Below are 17,300 nucleotides of genomic sequence, written 5' to 3'. Positions count from 1 at the left end.
CAAGTTTTCTCATTTAACTTCCACAATAAAAGCTGGAGCGGAGCAGTTTAATAACTCATAATGGTCTTATAAAGTCTTAGGCTGATATGACATGAATATCGGGATAAAAACAGCTTCGCTATTATAGTTGTCAGAAAGACTCCAGTAACACAACTGAGTGTCTGATCTCCCGGCTTCACAGCACAAAGGAATAGAGGCTCATTGTTCCTGCGGCCTTTGAACACGTATTGGCAAATATTTTATTCACTGAGTCTCAAAATGCAAAATATATGTCCCATCCTGTCCTGCCTGTACAGTAACAAAGGGCACCCAGATTCATCTTGATCAGAAAAATATATAATGTGCACAATCCTGGAAGCAAAATAATACAATTTAAAATATATAGCAAAAGACAGTAGATATTTTATTTTATTTGTATACATATTTTATTCTACAATATTTCTCTCTCTCTCTCTCTCTTGCTATATATATATATATACAGACGGATGTCAAATTAAAGGAAAAACCTGAATAAATGAGTGGAGGAACATAACGAATGCAGACGCCTCCAAACAGGTGCACTGCATGATACAATTAAGCAATTAACATCCTATCAGGCTCTGTGGCATGTATACAAATGCTGAGCAGGCCCAGTTGACCTCGATTTTGGATCAAGATGGCAAGAGGAAAGGATCTCAGTGACTTTGAAAGAGGCGTCATTATTGGGGCACGAATGGCAGGAGCTTCAGTCACACAGACGCTCAACTGGCTCGTGTTCTGGACAAGTGGGCGAGTGCATGTGTGGGACACCAAGAGAACGGGACAGGCCTGACTGCTGGACCCCTACAGTGAGGGGGTCCGGAGGCTCTGTTATGCTGTGGGGGGCATTTTCCTGGCATGGTTTGGGTCCACTAGTCCCTTTAGAGGGAAGGGTCACTGCAAATCATTACAAAGTTATTCTGAGTGATCTCCTTTATCCTATGGTGACACATTTCTCTCCTGATGGGAGTGTCTCTTCCAGGATGACAATGCCCCATCTCAACCCAATTGAACACCTCACTGAGACACTTTATGTTGGTTTTTCCCTTTAATTTGTCACCTGTCTGTATGTACATGTATGTGTTTTGCAAACATGCAGATTATAAGACTGACTGTAAACAAGCTTTACTGACTTGCACTCATGGATTAACAGCACTAGTTCAGTCCCAAAGGGGCAACTGTACTTCCCTGCACAAATCATGTCAAAACGTGTGGTTCTCTCTTCTGTCCATCATATTCCTGTGTGGCTGTTCCTGGAACAACTTGACAAAGCTGGGCTAGGGTTCGGATGTGTTCGGGTTGCGTTGTTCCTGGAATAACCCATGACTCAGCAAAATCAGGTGAAGCTTCTGTCACTCAGAGTTAAACCTACAGACACATGAAGCATTTTCTGTGCTTCGAATCAGTATGTTTCCTGGTTGAAATCCTACAGCCTACACGCTCAGAGAAACAGTAGAAAGATTTCTGAACAGGGTTTCTGAGCTAGAGAAGATTAAATCAACATCATGAAAGGAGTAATATAAAGTATGTTCAACACGGGGCGATTTGAAACCGAACAACAGCAGCAACAAAAAAGAACAAAGGCCAAAGGCGAAGAGGTCAAAGGTCGATGTTATCTTAGATGATGACCAAAAGAAATCCATCAAAGGAATACAACCATAGTGCAATATTATATTTATTTCTTACAGTATATTTTGGTTGCCATACAAGAGTATTGAGGATTTGGGGGAAAGTGCAGTTACAGGAACTTCTCTTTCTTTTTTTTAAATAACTCTAAATAAGAGGATTTTTCTTCTGTAGCACAAAATTACAGCAACATAGATAACATGAACACAAGTCTTTACACAAAGTAGAGCGAGAAACATCTTAATATCTATGAAGAATAAAAAAAAGAAAGAAGAAACCAAATTGAAATTGATCTCTAAGAGGATATAAACGGTTGGATGCGATTGGTGAATCATGGCCAGATCCACTGGGTGAGAGAGTTTTTTTTTTGTATTTTTTTGTATTTTTTTTTTTAGAACTCAAGACTCCACTATTTTGCTCTAAAGTTATTTCCACAAATAAATTAGCTCAGTGATATGTAATTCCATAAAATCAATTTGTCAACAGTCACATCTAGTCATTTTCTTTAAATATATACGTTAGCGTAAAATGTGCTCAGACCCTTTGCTATAAAGTTGCCTGAAAGGTTATACATAATTTACATCCTGTGAGATTTTGGTAATTTATACACACATTATACACAAACTAAGCAATTGTAATTTTAAAATTTAATTACAATATGTAACAGATGCAGGTGAACACCTTTACCAGTGATTGTATTTCAATGTGGTTTACGCCAATTCTTTTATCATGTTATTTTATTAATTGTATTTAGTTTCCTTATCTTTATTACGTGGGTGTTTGCAATATTACGTTTAGAGAATTCATAAACCTGAAAAACAAAAAAAAAATGACCAAGCAGATCCGTTCAATATAAATATTGCTTCTATGGCACCTCATAAATCCGATTTTTTGGCAAACCATACTTCAGAGTTGATGCAGTAACATTATATCCAAATACCTTTATAAAATGTCATATAATTTTCTATAAATCATTAAAAATACTGTGCTTTTTGAAGCTCTGTTGTTTTAAAATAAGATCTATTTATAAATTATATAGTTAGCAGCTTAACTCTTGTAAATCTTCTCAAAGAAAGACTGTATTCCCTTTGTTCCAGGATTAAAACCTATAAAAGTCAAGAATTAGGACAGTTAACGTGATGTGTTAACGTTTACATCCAGTGTTTTATCGTGGAGGGAACAGTCCCAAAAGTGCACACACGCATCCCAGCGCACATGGCTGAAAGCCCATTCACGCCACCTTCGACCCCATACACCTCTATCGCCCACGTGACTCGTGCACGAGCTGCTGATATAATCTCCTGGAAAAGGGAACACAGACCATTGAAGCCACACTTGCTTTCAAAGAACAGTTCAGATAACATGATCTTTTGGACTGTTTTATTGTGCTGAGTAGCCTTTACCACAAAAAAAATATTTATAAGCATTATATTTGTCAATGAAACCCCTTTCCGTTTAAAGATTCAAAAATCATATATATTTTGTCCGTTAAATCACTGCACCTCACACAGTTCAAATGAACAGCATCCCATTTTCTGAAATCTGGAGACGCCCCCTCGGTTAACTATTCCAGGACTGGAATTGACTGATCATTTTATTTGACCCCTCAAAATAAGACTCAGTGCAGAACAAAAAAGATCATATTTCCTTGCCCCACGTCAGAGGCTTTAAACTGAGTTGATTAAAAGTATAGTTTTACATTCCCATGTTTATTTTCTTATCTGACACTGAATGTACAGTATTAGACGCCTTCAGTTGTCTAAATCTTGGTCAAAAACAAAATAAAAAGAAAGGTAACACACCCCCAGGTCCCACCCCCACCCACACCTTCCAGATACGCAAATATAACACTAGGCCAGCCCCTCGAGTTGAATGCCCGAGTGAGTGATCAATGCAGGGCCAAGGAAGCTGTCGTGGGAAGGTGCTGGACATCACGGAAATGTCAGATTGTTTTCAAAAGCCAGTGACCTGAGAAGACACTTGAGAACTACCATGTGATCACATGCCTCATCTTTTCTGCACACGAGCCGGGGCGCCCCGCCGGTAGATCGGGACACGTGGTGTGATCCGCTCGGATTGTGTTTTGCTCACACCGCGACCCCTGCGGCACGGCGGCCATTCGAGCCCCGACATCGACTGCAATCGGGTACCCTGGAACCTGGTTACTGCGCTCACCGAGACCTGGAGAGACCAGCAGCACTGTCGAAAATAAAATAAGAGTCAGGCTGCTCCCGCATGTCCCCGGCGTCCACTTTCAGGATGGGAGACTGAGACAGCGGACAACGCCTTCCGCAGCTGGCAGCATTAAACTGATTTGTTTCTTTGTTACGCCTTTAAATACAGATTTGGATAGCAGCAAAAGGTCTCAACCCACTTCACACCCACTACTGAAAAGCACAGGCCCGTCTCCAGTGTCTCGGCACATGACAGCGAATACTGCCGGTAACTGATACGCCAAGATTGCAGATTAATCCAACTTGGAGCGGTGAATACTGACAGAAAATGAACCGGGTTAATTCTAATACGTGTCCATTCGTGTTTTAATTCAATCTCCCAGGACTCGCGGTCGTCCTTTCAGTTTCCCCAGAAAACGCTTGCCTTCACAAATCTCTGTACAGAACGATGCTTGAAAGATAAGAACTAACATAAAAAGCTCCTCGCAAAGAAAGGTAAATCGCCGTCTACCGAAGGATCCGGCGACATTCCCGACTAAACGGACTATGATTTTAAGATCAGGCATCTGAATAAAAATTAAAAAAATGGCTCAAATCGTGTCAATTAGAAGACACCATTCTCTCTACTATAATCTAAATTCTCTGGCACGTCTCTGAAGATCAGGACTGATTCCTAAAGTACAGCAAAAACCATAGAAAAAAAAAACGGATGATCCTTGGAGTTTACGACTCGTTCCATTCACCTGCACTTAATGTGGAAGACAATAATGATTAATTTACACTTTACACTTTTCAGACAACTAAAAAAAAAAAGAAAAATCTCGTAACCCAAGAACGAAAGAAAGAGAAAGCCAAAGAAAACCATAACTGCTACAATTGTGCCCCTATAGCTGTGAAACGGGTGGCGAATATTCAGGAGTGATTTTTCAAGTAGAACACCAACGCCGGGACTGTATGCATGTGCACTGAAAGATGTACAGATTTAGCATATATTTGAGCTTGATCTTCTTTCCAGAGAAACAGGTAAGAAGCGAGACAATTTTCTGAACAGTTGATGCATTGTTAAATATACCCCCGCCCCCCCCCCTTTTTTTTTTTTTTGAAGAAATATTCTCTGAAGAAATTCTAGCAAAGATAGAAAATGTAACACAGCTCTGCTGGTTCGGGTGCATCCAAATGAGGTTGATTAAAAAGTTCTTATATATTCCAAAGCAATAGTCTCTATTATATCACAAAAAAAGGAATATCTTTTCTCTCTCTCTCTCTCTCTCTTGCTCTCTCTCTTCTTGCCCCCATCGTGGCAGGAGGGTGGCTCAACATACCAGCCACTCGCTTTCGTGAGAAGTATTGTGCTTATTAACGAACTGCACAATTATTTCAAAATTGCAGTTCTTAAGGATATGATAATTCCTATACTCCAACAAGAGCTGATGTGAATATAATTACACACTTGATATCAATCGAAAGATGAATGAACTTTGAAGCCTGGAGTCCCGTGGATGACAATTGCCCTTTCTTATCTGTCTAGTAGTAATTTCAACGCTCTTTCGATGTTCATTCGATGTCCGACTCGAGTCACTCCCAGATCTATTAGATCTTCCTTCTGTAGGTTCGGTAGATGGGTCCCATCGATCTCGTTGTCCATGAAGGCGACCTTATGCTCCGCCAGATTGAGGCTTTCCAACCAATCTGCTACATCGTGCTTAGTCCATAGGTGGACCGGCTTGGTTGCAAAAGGCTTGTTGGAAACGGGCTGTATTAAAGTCGAAGGAGAGGGGGACCGGCTCCGGCCCGAACCCAGGCTGAACCGCTCCCCTGGGGTGGGGGGCGTGGGGATGCCGAAGACATCGGTCTGTGTTGGGGAAGAGGCCGAGGGCGGGAGGGAGGAAGGCCGGCCGTCTTTGCTTGTGTCGGGCGGCGACACGATGGGGCTGGGCGCCCTGCGCGAGGCCGGGATCCCGTCAGAGTTCCTGCTCGGCACCGACGCCGGCTGGTTGGCTCCCGGACGGACGGCAAAAGTCACCATTGTGTTCCACTGTGTACCTGAGGCTGTGATTGTACCGTCGGTCCCCCTGGAAGGAAGCGACAGGGAGAGAGGAGTTAGGTGCCGTAAAACACAGACGTAATAAACTGCCTGCCTGCTGCGTTTCTCATTTGTTTCTGAACAAAGCTGTTGCGTATTCAGCGGTGTTTTAGATCTGAATCTTGCTTAAAGTCATTTAAAGCTTTAATGACATTTAATATGTACAAATAATGGACAAATACAGAATTATATCAGTCTGGGTTTCTGTACAGACTATCCAAAACAGGTAACAATAGCCTTTCCGAAAGTCTATCTAGAAAGCATGGATATATTTTTTAAATTGCCACTATATTCACCCAGTTTGTGTTATATATTCCACATTTATTTAATGAGCTGGGATTGTAAATGATCTAACGGTGATAATAATTGACTGCTGAATACCTTTCTCTTTGGATACAGCGCATGAATAGAACATGACTATTTCCAAAGAAATACAGATATAAACTCCAATCTTTAACTGTATATTGGCCATTTCTCACATCCACTGCAGCAGTTAAAACTGATCTTGCTCTGAAATCAGCTGAGAAGATGCCGCGCTCGGGCTGTGTTGTTCGTAGTTTGCATGCACATTCACCCTTAATATTTGATGCAGAGGGATCTGGCAGTAATTAATTATACATTCTGACACAAAACCCACATTTAAATCCTCTCTTTTCACAGTAGTTTATACAACAGTGGAACGTTATGCAGCTCGACCACCTGCCACTGAGCTCAAAATTATAAAAGGGACATATTTGGCATTGAAAGAAATCAGAGCTCTTGTAAGAGATATTGGACATGTTCTAAACTTTCAAAATGATAAAAGCAAAATAAACACACTCACACAAAAAGCGCATTGTGAGTAGCAAACTACTGCGTTAAAACAACGAAGAAGGAAGGATGCAGTAGCGCTCTCAGGCGTGGTGCTGCTCATCTAGATATTATTTTTATTATAGTTGTACTTATTATTTAGATTCTGCTTCTACTGCTCTTTTTCTTTTACAGCAGAAATATCAATAGGTGTTTATAATTGTATCAGATGTATTAACAAGTTATATACATGCATACATACATACATTCTACAAAATGATCCCCATAAAGCAAAAGATTAAAGTAATAAACCTTGACACACCGAAGTGACATGTGGCTCAAATCTAGCCCAGTGAATTAAGACACTGATTGGTATATAAATTCTTTGCACTGAGCTCAGTCCAGATTAATCTCTGAACCAGGCGCTCTAAACAGATTTATTATTTATTTATTTACATGCTTACAGGAGAGATTACCCACTGTTAGAATGAAATCAAAAGCAAGGCTTTCCAAAAAGATACCAATTTATGTCAGTGTGTCCGTTGCAAATAATGCAGGAGAACATCCAATTTCTTCACTTAAGTTGAGATTTTCCCTAGCAGTTTGTTGGTATATATCTATATAAAGTGAGGTATGCACTGAAAATACTTGAGACGAGGGATTTAATTCATTCGCTCCAGAGCCAGAACTTGACACCCCTCAGGTTCAGCAGAGCATGAGATGCTGACAGATGGAGACCCACAGCCCGAGACGCTGCGCCACATTGCCCATGCCCCGCACGTCTGCCCGCTGCACACAGGACCCCAACAACACTGGGTTCAGGCTTTACAATGCTTTCATTTTAACAAACCAGTGCTAAAAACAAAACTAAACAAAATATATAAAAAAGCACTGATGTGTTAAATACCCTGATGCAGATTAATATCGATAAATAGAAAATTATGGAATCAGGTATCGGCTGTAATTGCAGAAATGCTGATTAACTGTCCGGGAGAATAGGGGTTAAAATATTGTCTCTGCAGCCTAAAGACTAAGACCTGACAGTCTGTGTATTGCATGTCTGAAGTAACACGCTTTTGCAAACTCTAATAATGCAGGAATCCCCAAAAATCTGAGTGAAAAGTGCAGTTCTCAAACTCAGCATTTGAGGGCAGTATTATTATGTTTTATGTTTTATTCAGTCATCCCTCCACGCTGATGTCGCCCTCATACACACTGGTGTACTGATTTGCCGAGACGCTTTGAAGCTGTAACTTCCCGGTTCAAGACGCTCAGAAGAAGCAGCCAGGACAGACTGGCGGAGGCCTGGCATGTTCCCGTCTCACCGAAAATAAATGTATAATTATAGTGGAAGTACTGATACTGTTTGTTCTGGTTCCACCATGAGAAACCTATGATCTCATTTATTACATACATACATTAAAGGACAACTATTGCAGTTTTTAAAAAGTGGTCTACACGTGCAAGTAATTTTAACCGTGACTTTACAGTTAAACTGATTTGGTTTTGAGACCTTTTTAGGCTATTTTTTTTTTTTTTTTTTTTTTTTTTAGAGAGTTCTCAGTTTGGGTGATGGTATATTTTGAAGATAAACAAGGAGAAGAAGCATATTAATTATTATTATCATCATCATCATCATCATCAACAGGTAGGACATTAACACCATTGAATATAATTATTAGTTGTGAGTTGACAGATCCTATGCCCCTGTTTTCATTTTCAAGATCCTCTATCTCCGTTTCAAGACCCAGGAAGTGATGAAACCTATTGATGGCCACCATTGTTTCTTGAGACACTTTACTTATAAACACACAAGGAAATACAAAAATATATATTTTCAGAAACTGTGATAGCTGTCCTTTAAATTAATGCATTTATAAAGTCCCTCTTGTCATAAAACCCAGACACTGTCTCATACCTTTTCTAGTCCCATCAGATCAAAAGCATCTTAGTGGGGAAATGGAGCTGTGCGAAATAAAATCAGCACCTTTCAAGTTACCTCCAATTCGACAGGTTCATTTTCTGATCTGGGCTTCCTTAGTTACTGTTTAAGTGTTGACTAATCCGAATGGGAAAAGAGGTGCAAAAGGAACAGACCAGAGGAAGCCATCGAAATGTGTTTTGCCCCGCACAGGTCTGGCTGTGCTCTCGGGGCACCAAGGCCTCCGAGTCTGAGCCTCGTGGTGGGCAGGGGGGGGGGTTTCAGTCCCTCCCTCGCGACTCCTGTTCATTTTCAGGCCTCGTTGGGCTTTCAGACGGCAGACAGTGGCGGGATGCAACTGCAGGGTTCGCCGTCAGTCACGGGGGGAACTGCGCTCGGTCAACAGCATCCTGAATTAACAAATCTGCTCATAATTAAGACTTCAATTAAACCATGACAACTGAAAAAGCTTCCTCTGATTCATGAGCATGAGAGCTGACGTGATTTCAGAAGTGCCGTTTTAATCGAAGGTGGGTCAGATAGCAACGGTTTCTCAAAACATCACTGATGATGCAGACTGCTTTAATACGCTTTAGCGCGAGAATGGCACTGCACGATGCGGGCGTCACATTGTGAGCCCTTGCAAAGAACAGAACAGAACATGCACTCCTGTTCAGTTCATGTATTTGTGAAGAAGATCAACACGTACAAATATTATAACAAGTACTATCAATAAAACAATAATGGGACTGGAGATGACAGTGAACTCTTGATTTATTAAATCTCACCCAGCAGGTCCTAAAGAGAGTAAAACCCCATGAACTGCTCATGTTCAATAGTGACTTTTTCAATGGGATAAAAATCAACTAAACAGGTCAAAACCTGAGTTTCGCACGGATGCGATTTGTGACTGAGAAGATGCGATTGTTAATAGAAACCCTTGTGTCGGACCCAGCACAGGCAGTTGTCCTAACTAGGCAAGTGCATCTTTAGATTTCAGAAACAGTTACCGCTTCTTCTCAAAATTGGTGCAATTAGTGGAGGATTTATGTGGAAGCTTTGGGTACTTTTTATTCAGCAACGTAAATGGATGGTTAAGAATTCCACATGTCATTTTTCATTGAGAGATTCAGAGAAAACTGGTTTCTAGAACAAAACAGCAAAACTGAAAATGAAGGAAGGTGTTGTACAGGTATGTGGGTTATATTCATAAACCATAATATCGCAGTTAAAAGTCCACTTTCACAGCAACATGTTCACAGATGGACTCCTGGATGCTTTATGGATATGGCCCCATAAACCTGTTTTCAGAGGTAATTTTTAAAAATTAATCCAAAGAACACAAGGGTAAAATTAGGCCACGTGGCATTGCTGTAGATTATTCACTTTTGGCTACTGTTTCTCAGTACTAGAGAATAGTGATGAACACACATACAAAACTAATACAATACAAAATAATTTGCAGGAGTAATGCAACCATAAAGAAACTGTCTAGATGTATTTATTATCAATGAGAGTGTCTAAACAATAATTCGCAACAGTTTGTTACGCGTCATTGAAAAGTGTGTTCACCCATTTAGATAAATCCTAATGGACAAGGGCGTCTGCTAAGAAATAAATAATAATAATAATAATAATAATAATAATAATAATAATAATAATAATAATGTCCAGGTGCAGATGTCTCCACCCCTGGTCCAGAGAGCCCCTGTCCAGCAGGTTTTGGAGGTCACTCTCCTATCACTAAATTTAATTTTTAGGTGGTAAATTCAGTCATTTGGGAATACCCATAGTCTCTCGAGTCAAGAAATCCCTTGCTTTATTGCTTAATTGATTAAGAACTCCCATGTGTTCCCAGTATTGGTGATTTAAGGTGATCTATAAGATGAAGTGGATTGGGGCTCTCCAGGACCACAGTTGGAGACCATTGTGCTGGTGCATTTCCACCCCAGTGTATTACGAACAGGGCCGGGTTCATTTCAGACCTCTCTGATTCTTTAGGGTTATATTGGTTCTGCTTGGCAGCCCACTGATGTTGCACACCTGAAGACCTCACAGTCCCCACCGCCTCACAGGCTCAGTAAGATGGGAGTGTCAGTGGAGGAATGGAAGCCAAAAGTGATGAAAAGCAAGTTATTTATTAGTAAGAGCAGGGAAACAAAGGAATAGTAGATCCTATGCTTGTAAATGACAGGTTAATTGGGGATGCAAAAACAATACATACGTGTGTCCATCGCATATATATTTCTAATTTGCATTTAAATTAGATTTGGAAGAGAGCTCGGCCCCACCAAAGTGGCCAGACTGAACGTTTGAAGGGGGATTTCACTCTCTATTAAAGGTAAAGCGAAGTGGTTTACACACACACATGTATATACACATATCATTTGTGTTTCGCATCCCCAATAGTAACTGTCTGTTAAGTGGCGCCTGTCTACTCCCTCACCACAGACTGCTGAACCACACCAAGCTGAATGATGACACGGCAAACAACAGTTTTCCCCAGAGATGAAAGCACAAAGTTACAAACCTTGTGTGCTTTGCACTGTGAACTTACGTCTCTTCAACATGCACCTCTTCGTATGCATCGACCATGGAGGCAAATAAGGAATGACAGAATGAAATGAGAAAAACAGAATCATAAAAATGACACACACACACACAAACACATTAAAACAAAATGAAAACAAGGTAAAAGCTATGATGAATGCTTTCATTACGTTCATAACTCATTTTTGTATTTCCTGCTGATAAATAAAATAGGATTATATTTATAAGAACATTACCCAGACAACATATTTATATATATATATAATGATATTGTCTTTGTTAGAGACAATGTAATTAAAGACATAATTAGTCAATTAAGCTTAAATAATTATCTAAACGCAAATCGTTGGATTTTCCTTTTGTTTTGAAGGCAGGTCTGTTAATGATGAGAGTAAACGGTGAGCCTCTCATATGCTCTGTGGTGAAACGTGCACAGCTGACAGTTCAAGGGAGCTGCAGTCTTCACTTTCTCATTCTGCAACAATATGTCAGTGGTCTTTAAACTGAACATGTTCATGAACAGGAACTGCTGCCCCCACTGCACTTGAGAGACAGAATACCTCGACACGGCCGAACAACTGGGAATATATGAAACTGCTCTAAAATGTCCTTGTATACCTTGAGAAAGGTTATATGTACATACCTAAAGTAAATAATTGAGTTCATAAAATAAACTCAAACCCGAAGATAACTTTCTTCCCCGCTCAAACTGACCACTTTTCTCTCTAACACGACACAAATAATTCAGCAGTGCGTTCTTCCACCTAAATAGGCCCAACAGCTTGACACCCAGAGAGCGCGGAGGGTGATAAAGACGCAGTAATCTTGGGATAATGTTTTATTTACAGCTATCTGTGTCGAGTTGGGCTGCCTTACTCGGAGCTGAATCAAACCGAAAGCCTGAATTATTGAGGCTGAAAGGCAGATGACAGCATCAGGCAGATCCCATGTGATGAAGATCACTAAAAACATGTTGCTGCTGTACATTATGTAACATGAATTAAAATAAATATCTTGCCAATTGACACCGCTTTAATGCGTGTGTGTGTGTGTGTGTGGATTTGAACTAGCATGCAAATGATATGAAGCTAAAGCTGTAACATCTGGCTCCACGGTATTTGCATATGGAATTATTTTTGACGGTTTGCATGTTTTCCACGTGAATCTCGGTGACGGATGAATCAGAAATAGAAAGGAGAAGGGGAATTAGGCACACGCATCTCATGACCCACAATCAACAAGGACAGGGGGAAGAAAGGTGTGCATTGTTTACAGTGCCATCAGGAATGTAGGAAGCTTGAATGAATTCATACATATTCATATAATATAACCTGCATGCTTATTTGTGCTGTGAGCGTTGACCTCCGATATATTTCCCCACCTAGCAAAAGGACAGCATTGTGAGTTGCTTTTGGTCGCCCAAATCTCAATTTTATCTCAGAATTGATGTCGTTGGGCTACAGGGTACTTTTTCATAGCCTCTTTAGCTGATGAGAAGGGTTAATAACCTCCCTGTGGCAGGGCTTTAGAGATATGTGTGGCACAGGGCAGGCAATTAGCAGACACTTCGCATGACAAAACCATTTGCTGTCTTTTTGTTTTGTAGGCCACAAACTCTCTATATATTGAGAAGTAAAATATCCACGAATACAACCTGAAACCTTTGTATGTGTCAGTCGTCTTTTGCTAAGTATTGCATGACAGAGCCTTCTAAAATGTAAATATAACACACAATGGACAACAACATCCAAGCTCAATGAAATGCAGATAAACACTGACAGTAGAGCAGAGGAGATATACATTCTCAAGGAATGTCTTTTTGGTCAAAGGCTTGAAGGTATAAAGATTAATAAATCTGTCTGACAAAATTGTTCAGCAGGTATCTCTACAGCTGACCAGTCATTAATGTGAAGGTCATTGAGAACTCTCCAACACCACAAATAACAAATTATACAGCATTTACAGCACATCATATAATTTAGAACTGTGGGCTTGAAAAACCCAACATGACTGTATGGATTGGATTTATTTTTTAAGGAAAACCCAAATCATGAATTCCACCTGTAGTGGAGACGGAGTCTCCTTTAAAATCTTCGTTGAGCTTAATTTTTTCAAGGAACGTCTGTTTATCCCACAGCTGTCCAACACAAATGGGGAAAAAATACTGCAATGCACTATGCGGCGCCATATCTCCTTGCAATTAATACATCTATTTATATTTCACAGTATACAGAAACGCAGGCAAGTACAGCATATACATTATTTAGCCTTTTCTACTTTATAATTAAATCCTGAATAACATGAAAATAAATACATGACATTTATTGAATTTTAAGCTTGTAGTGAACTATTCAAAACCCTGACTTAGTGATTCCATCTTCGCTCTGGGCTGTATGCCTGCCTCTTTCCCCAGAGCAGTTTGGTTCATCCTGTGTTAATCGGACTGACATTATTCATCCGATCCTCAAGGCTGCTCTGATCATTATGTTGCTAAGCAACTGTTTCGTTCATGGGCAGAACGTACACTAATCTGTGAACCTAAAAAAATCTCTGTATTATAAAAGTCTTCATTTAATACTCATGGAGAAATATGATTAAGATACAGATTAAGCCGAGAAAGCAACCCCAGCCTAAGTTGGGGCACTAAGGTGAACCACGAGAATAGAAAAATAGAAGTTAAAAATATGATGATGCTTTTCGTAGCCCAACGAATGAATATACTGTGTAGGCCTCATCTCCAGATCCGATCCATTCAGACATGATAATAAATCAGGGCTTCATTCAGATAAATTACTATATGAAATCTTCAAATAACATATTTACCCTTGTAGTACCCTTATAAGATACACAAATGCAGGCTGTTAAAGTTATATGTGAGTTTCACTGTAAGCTTTAAAACATGTCTACAATAAAAGCAACGGTATAACCTCAAACCACAACATTAACAGACTATCAGCAATCTTTCTACTGTTATAAACTTAACACAGAGACATACCGATGTACAAAAAGCTACGCAGTGTTTAATGAATGCAGCCTTTTTACAAGCAACCCTCACTAATGATAAAGTGACATTTTCATTAATTTAATGACTAATTACTAATGATTTGCATCAGCCATACACTTCTTGAAGGGAAACAGAGTTATTAGAAATGGCTGCGATGCTACATTTTCTGGTGAGAAATAATTTGACTTTTGGCAATGAGGATACTATACTAATCATAGGTATTTTTCAAACTGACCAATTACGATACAATTGGCCCATTAAGCGTGCCGTCGGCGCACAATGTCCTTATCATGGGATACATGAGAAATTAATTTGGAGTAAATCAGAAAATCACTTCTAATGAACCCTGGCAAACTATTAAAATGCAATTGAAATTTCCAATACGTCATTTCAATAAATGGAACAGCACAGCCCGCACTCTCTGATTATTATAAATTATAATTCCTGTTTTCAGGATCATATTTCAATAAGCATTTCCAATTACTACAAAGTGTTAAGATTTGTCATCCTTAAATATAATCATAAGATACAGATCTATCTGAGGCTAAGGCCAGCTGTGAGTCCATCTCGATCTTCATTAAAGCCATGACAGACCTTTTAGTTCCCTTCCGCACACCTTTACACCAAGTAAGGACTGTGATTAAACTGTGACTGTGCGGTGGTACTTTAATCCCAGCCTTACACAGTCTTGCTGTAATAGTGCTCAGTGCTCAGTGCTCAGTGCTCAGTAATGGTGCTGCTCAGTGGTTTGTACTGTTGCTCTTAGCAACAAGTCCGCTCACTTGCTGTTCATAAAAACATTTGATCTTTACAGAAACCACACAACAGAGGTAATCCTGAAAGGTGTATTTTGAAAATGCTTCCGCATTACCTTTGCTAATGTTTTCAAACTTGGTCCAGTACACCTAATTATACACCCCTCAACACACGCACGCACGTGCACACAGACACACACGCACGCGCACACAGACACACGCACGCGCACACGCACACGCACACACAGACACACAAGATCACGTTCACACGTTCTGTTTCTATGTTGCTTTTAATGGTTTGGATTCTGATTCACTCACTAAACTCCCACTCAGTAAGTGTGCAGCATCACTGTGCATAAACAAGACCAGAGCAGTGCTTTCTCTACAGCACACAGGGGGCTCTACAGCACACACAGAGAGGGGTGTACAGCACATGCAGAAATGCCATGAAACAACTTCCAGTTTTCTCAGCCTAAAACACAAACATTAAATGTATTATTATTATTATTATTGTTATTATTATTTTTTTTATTATTTTTTTTTTTTTAGTATTATCAGTAACAATAGTATAATAATCATCATAATAATGATGAGAATTCAGAGATAAAATAAAACATTTTGCAGTTCTGACATAGAAAAGGGAAGCTATAGATCTAAGTGGGAAACATCCAGCAGTGGATCCATAAATAGGCTGATTATGATGACGATGATGGTATATGAAACATTTGAATGTGATTAATGAAACGCGATGTCCAAATCACATACAGAAATTCGAATATGCAACACAAACACTCCGAGGTGTGCGCAGTGCGTGTCAATGCCATGGAAGTCAGCGGCCTTCCTTTTTTCTGCTCAACAGAATTTGTTTAGATACAAAGCAGGAACATTATTACACAATCCTCTGCGGACTCCAGACTGGATTAACCCTGAAGGTTTAAAGGAAGCAATAAAGCACTACATGCTGACTGCACATCTCCTGCACAGTGCATTACTTCAGTCTTTATTCCTGTGTACTTGCACTTTATTCATTTAGTAACGGACCTTTAGAACTGCACTGGTTAGGCCTTGAGCCAAAAAACACATTCTTAGCAGATCAAATTATAAGCCTTACAGTTCATCTAGATCTGTATGATCTTGTTTTCAAGGCCGTCACAATATTATTATTCAATTTGTATTCCTATTACATAACATTGTTTAGATGTCTGTAATGATGTTTAATGAATCTGTAAACACTGAAGAGAACTCATAGGCATCATTTAATTGATGCAAGGGAATTGATTACAAAATGTTAACATTTCATTATTGAAGTAATGAGGTAATTACCTTAAAAGAGATTTAAGACGTTTAAGAAATCTAACTGAGAAGGATTTATAAATAATAATAACAACGTATAAATAAACCGCAGGACAGGAATGGTTAAAACTCTGTAGATACCGAATTGAGAGAGGTAAGAAAATTAGTCATAACGTTTATCTGCTGAACTGTTGGAGGAGTGGTGTATTGATTAGCAGGAAACTGCAGTAGATGATAATACCAATATTCTGTTATTTTGCAATACTAATGTCAATTTTATTATTATTATTATTATTAGGGCAGAAAAAAAAAGATGCATCATCGGGGCTTTATTTTGTACTGTATATTCACAGGGGCAGAACAAGTTGCGTATCTTTTTTGGTTCACTAAATTCTTCCCATTACACAAAGGTGACCTGTGAACTCACCCGCCCCACAACCACTACGGCTGGCCAACCAGAAGTGATACAGCGGAAACAAACTCTCCTCCTTTTCTTGGGTTACAGCAAACACTGCATAAGCAACACAGCCCTGTGTTACCTTGTTGTAGATACACATTACAGTCTTTCTTCCTTTAAAACAAACCTGTGTTAAGGTAGACAACACCCTTACACTCACCCTCATCACTAAACTAAAAAGGGGAAACTAAAGTGAGATTTGAATTAAGTTGTTGAACGCAACTGTCCACCGGGGGTTTAGGTTTCTGTCACATCCACCTTAGCAATTAGCACCTTATCCGATTGTTGCCTCCTTTCAAAACATCTAACTTGACATTCCAAGACACAATGAAGACTCGATTTAATCAACTCAGGAACCATCTGGTCTTGACCTCCAGAAACACGAACAATACTAGACGAAGGATATCAATGTTGCATGGGATTAGGCCGAGAGATTAAAATCATGCATGTGCCGTCTGTGACCATTCAAAAGGTCATATTTATTGAATGTAGTAGTTCCTGAAAACCCTCACAAAACACACAATAACGACACAGATAAATAAAGGCTGAAAACCACAGCGTAACAAAGCACCACAAGATTTCAGAGCACTTTAAAAACACTTAAAGCCCGAGGGACCTTTTCCCCATAGT

At 39.7% G+C, this 17,300-nt stretch overlaps 1 protein-coding gene across 1 annotated transcript in view; it reads right to left on the bottom strand.

Annotated features, from left to right (window-relative positions):
• Window positions 1–1,678: 1,678 nt before the first annotated feature.
• Window positions 1,679–17,300, bottom strand: part of shank2b (SH3 and multiple ankyrin repeat domains 2b) — a 165,093-nt gene continuing 149,471 nt past the window's right edge. The window contains exon 25 of the mRNA XM_066700555.1: window positions 1,679–5,890. Within this exon, the coding sequence (XP_066556652.1) occupies window positions 5,335–5,890 (556 nt within the window). The 3' untranslated portion in view covers window positions 1,679–5,334. The remainder of the gene's footprint in view (window positions 5,891–17,300) is intronic.

This window comes from Amia ocellicauda, chromosome 4, assembly GCF_036373705.1.
Source record: "Amia ocellicauda isolate fAmiCal2 chromosome 4, fAmiCal2.hap1, whole genome shotgun sequence".
Classification (NCBI taxonomy): Eukaryota; Metazoa; Chordata; class Actinopteri; order Amiiformes; family Amiidae; genus Amia; species Amia ocellicauda.
This window is presented reverse-complemented; position numbering and strand designations above follow the sequence as displayed.